A 4,673-nucleotide genomic window follows, 5' to 3' on the forward strand; every position below is an offset into this window, starting at 1 on the left:
TATCTGGAGATGTTTAGAATTCCTAAGGTAAGCCTTGCCAAACTTGTTTGAAGATGTGCCACTCTGCAAAAATCTGGACTATTTGCTTCTTGTCTCATAGTCCAAAGAAGCCTCCAGGCCCAGGTATGTGAGAAACCATGGAGGACCTGGAGACAAAGTTGGTCAGAAAAAAACAGTGCTGTTTATGGAGAAAAGGGGGTGTCAAGGGAAACATTGTTTCTTCTCTTTAAACATCAGTAAATCCAAGATCTGATAAAGGAGTCTAGGGAAAAAAAAAACCAAACATTATGGGTAATAAACTAATTGCTCCATCTCTTCACTTGTAAAATGAGGGTTTGGAATTAGATGTAGCTGAAGTGCCCTCCAGAGATCATTGTTTATGTTTCCATGGCTTTTTTTTCAAAATATAATGCAAGGAAGCATTAAGAAAAATTGAGTTCATAACACTGTGAATTACATGTGGATTATTTTTCATTTCCTTTAACTCTAGTTCCAGATGTGATATTGCATTTTTATTTAAAGTAGGAGTCATTAATACATGTACTGTTTTCTGGTATATCATCCTATGGGTGTGTTTGTGTGTAAAAATTAGGAGAATGCATTGTACTTTGTATCTCTCTGTATCTCTTAGTTATCAGTAGGTAAGGAAAGTCTATCCTTTGGGTGACTGCTGTTTACCTATCGCTGAATGGGTATATGGAGTGAATGCTAACCTATTGTTTGTGTAAGGGGAAAGGCACAAGGTGACAAAATGCTTGTGGTATAGTTTTGCTAACATTCTTTTCTAGGAATGGAGAATTCATTTCAAGTTCTTAAGAATCCAGAAAATTATAAATTCATTTAGTTCTCTGGATTCCAAAATGTACTCTAGTGGAAAGTTCTCTCTTCCCTATCCCTAAGCCCCCTCCCATCCTCTCCTACCCAAGAAATTCTAAAAAACACTGGCATTTATACATATTAAAGCAAAGCTTTTCAGGGGTGCTTGGGTGGTTCAGTTGGTTAGGCCACCGACTCTTGGTCCTCGGGGTCCTGAGTTCAAGCCCTGCAGTGGGCTTCACGCTGGGTATGGAGTCTACTTAAAAAAATAAAAATAAAGCAAAGCTTTTCTGGTTGGAGTGAAGTGGGCTGTCCATTGTCTCCCTGCTTAACTTTCTCCTCAAATTCCCAAGGCCCTACCCTAGCCTCAGCTGCAAAGAATCTTTAAGGATTCTCTAAGAAAATGCCATTCCAATGCCTACTGTCTTACAGCCAATTTAAAGCCTGCGGGGGAAAGGCCTTTTCCACTCTTCCATATTTCTGACGTTTAGGAAAAAAATACAAAACCTAAGCACAGTCCTCAGACAAGGCCACATACCTCCAGATTTTTCAAACCTGTCTCAAAGTAGCATACCTTACCCACTGAAAAGGGCATGAAAGCTTCTTTCTTGATAAACTTTCCAGTGGAACTCAGGAAATGCTCAGGATTAAATGTGTCTGACTTTTCCCACTGTGCTTGGTCCCGAAGTACAGAGGTCAGCAAAGTGGTGACCTCGGTGCCCTAGAAACAGAAGTGCTATTAATGACAGAGATTACATTCCTTCTTAAAAAGGTGGCTCTTTCAAAATGTGTGAAGGTCTCAGTAATTTTTCAGAAGCAGTGTGTTCTAGAAGAATCTGGAAGGAGGGGAGGTGCAGGGACTTGGGATTGAGTGTGGAACATTCACTTACTCTACCACATTTTTGTTCAGTACCTCCTAAAAAAACATAAGCCTTGGACTCAGAACTAGAAATGGATTCTTACTTAGTCCTGTGTTTGCTATGTGATAATGGCATGTTATTTAACTTTTGATATATCCCAGTTTCTAAATCTATATGAAGGGAGTTAAAGAACCCTCATGGGGTGACTTGTGAGCCTCAGGTGCAGCGATATGTAGACCGACCCTGGTGCGGTTCCTGGCAGGTCTGAGGCTCAGTGAGGTTTTGCTCTTTTCCCTCCAGGGACTGAGAGAGTGGACAAGCTAGATCTAACGAGCCCATCAAAGCAAATCCTCAAAAGTCAGCTGCTCCCCCTTCCACAGCTTGCCACATGCTCTGAGACAACCGAGGATGATTGAGGAAAGGAATTTTAATTGTGATATGGGAAAGAGTATTCTGAAAACTAAAATTAAAATAATAGTAAGAAAAGCCTGCCCCTCCATTAACAACAGTGTTCACTACTTCACTGTGGTTAATCATAGCTTCCTCTTTAAGAAAGCTTTGCAAGGGGTGCCTGGGTGGCTCCGTTGGTTAAGCGACTGCCTTCGGCTCAGGTCATGATCCTGGAGTCCCTGGATCGAGTCCCTGGATCGAGTCCCTGGATCGAGTCCCACATCGGGCTCCCTGCTCAGCGAGGAGCCTGCTTCTCCCTCTAATCCTCCCCCCCCCCGTCATGTACTCTCTCTCTCATTCTCGCTCTCTCAAATAAATAAATCTTAAAAAAAAAGAAAGAAAGCTTTGCAATACTATCATTGTGGTTAGCTGTCTTAGCGCATGAATCTGTATAGTTTTTGAGTCACGAAAAGCAAACAACTGCTTTAAAGTGTTTTATTTTACAACTTCCTTTGTGCTCTATTCCTTTGTTTCTTTCTTTTTTATTTATAAGTATATGTACCTGGGCATTGTGGATTTTTCCTCCTCATGACAGCTGTGCTAGATTATTTCCATTGGAGCTCGGTGAAACCGAGGGACCTAGCCACCAGTAGCATGGTAGGCGTGTGAGACCCCCTGTACCTGCAAAGCTCTGATACAAAGCTCTCCCTAGCTTGCAGCCAGATAGATAACTAGAACTAAAATCCTGCCATTATTAAAGCTTCCTTGGGGGTCTCTTTTTCTTGTTTTTGACATCGGTTATATTTGTTTTTATCAGCTACAAATCTGATTAATTCAATCCAACAGTGTGTTTAATGCGTGCTTGAGAAGAGAACTCCAAAGATGAATGCCGCCCCTTGTTTGTAGGGTACACAGAGTAGCAGGCGATAGTGTGGGGAGGGGGTCCACATAGCTAGTGGCCCCTGCGGATTCATGCAGAGGTGGGCCCAGAAGCAGTGACCAGACAAAGCTTTAAGGAACAGAATTAGTGCTATGGGCATACTCTGATCCTATGCCGATTCCTGCCTTCAGTGTCCTTTTAGCAAATATCTATGCATACTTCTTCAATTTGCAAGTGGAAAGCACAAGAATGCATCTAGATGCCATAAGATTGAGGAGCAGAGGGCCTGGGCATGTTTCTGTGTGAGGAAGCATGTGAGGCCAGAGGTGTGGCTGTCAGGGGCCCTGCGTGGTGAAAACTGAGCTCTAAAATGGTGGCATGCCTTTCTGGGGATCTGGCCCCCTTACTTACCCAGCTCGCTTAAACTCTCTGAACCCCAAGTTCCTCAACTGCCACATAGAAATAATAATACCTTATAATATCTTGCACGGAGTAATTACCACCTATTCTGTGCACACACACTGATACACTCAGTTACCTTTTATTGGACGGTAGGGAGGGAGAGAGGAAGGAAAAAAGGAAGGGAGGGAGTGGGAGGGAGGGATGGCAGGAAGAAAGGCAGGCTGAGATTGCCTTCCAACAGTTCATTTCAGTGCTTCTGTGATTTTGAGCACCTGACATCCTTTCCCGTTCCCCTCATTTCCCCTTCTTAAACCCTTACCTTGGGAATATAGTAATTTTTAAATATCACGTCTGTGGTTGTTGCATGAGGTAAGCTTGTGGGCAGGATATCAGCAAATCTCTGTACTTCGTGAATGACAGCATCTGTGTACGGCATTTGAGTTCCATGTGCAATTCGAGGCTGGGCTGACCCCACAACTTTGGTGATCTCATCACAGACCTTTTCTGGATAAAATGCAGTGATTAGAGGTAGGGGAGGGGATATTGGAACAATCTTCTCAGTTTTCCTTCCATGTGAAAATCAAACCAAAGTGCTCTATGAGTTCTGACCCATCTTTTCTCTGCACTGCTTGCACTTGACCTCTATTCCTGAGGTCCCTCTGGGGACCTGCATGGAGTGACACCTGCAGACCGTCTCAGGAAGCTTGGAGAGCAAAATCTACTTTCTCATGTCAAAAGGAACCTAAAAGTACACACTGTCCTCAAGGGTATAAATTAAAGGTATCTAGTGTGGCCATAGAATTCTGCTTTTTTCCAGCCCAAGAGATTTCTGAGTCTTTCCTTCAGGCAATGCCCTGAATCTTAAGAGACTTACTCTGGACCTCAGGATATCGCATCATGAGCAGAAGTGCCCAGCACAGTGTGGAGGCCACGGTTTCTGTACCAGCCGCAAACCGCAAAAGGTAACTAACCAGTGCCACCAAATTTTCATCACTGAAATAGGCAGTAGATGTATCTTTCTCCTGAAAGGGGAAAAGGAATTATTAGTGATGAAAAAATTTTATACTGGACAATCATAGCAGATAACCTAACATGAATTTAAAAAGCAAAGCTTGGCATTCTTTCCTCAATTGAGTGGAATTTTTTTATTATGAGGATGTTGTGCAGAATTTTCAAATAAAGCACATCCCAGATGCTAACGATGATAAATAATTCTAACAATGGGAAAGGCTGTTTGGCATTTGGAAATTAGTTTTTAACTGAGTGATTAGAATATGCCCACCATGGGGATGCGGAGAAAGGGAACCCTCCTACACTGTTGGTGG

General features: G+C 42.8%; 1 protein-coding gene across 1 annotated transcript in view; it reads right to left on the reverse strand.

The window, feature by feature from the left end:
* Nucleotides 1-226: 226 nt before the first annotated feature.
* Nucleotides 227-4,673, reverse strand: part of LOC102730802 (cytochrome P450 2K6-like) — a 12,790-nt gene continuing 8,343 nt past the window's right edge. The window contains exons 4-7 of the mRNA XM_081827566.1: nucleotides 4,223-4,370; nucleotides 3,668-3,852; nucleotides 1,391-1,537; nucleotides 227-262 (exon numbers count right to left, since the gene is read on the reverse strand). Of these exons, the coding sequence (XP_081683692.1) occupies nucleotides 227-262; nucleotides 1,391-1,537; nucleotides 3,668-3,852; nucleotides 4,223-4,370 (516 nt within the window). The remainder of the gene's footprint in view (nucleotides 263-1,390; nucleotides 1,538-3,667; nucleotides 3,853-4,222; nucleotides 4,371-4,673) is intronic.

This window comes from Leptonychotes weddellii, chromosome 8 (assembly GCF_054177405.1).
Source record: "Leptonychotes weddellii isolate Sample4059 chromosome 8, ASM5417740v2, whole genome shotgun sequence".
Lineage (NCBI taxonomy): Eukaryota > Metazoa > Chordata > Mammalia > Carnivora > Phocidae > Leptonychotes > Leptonychotes weddellii.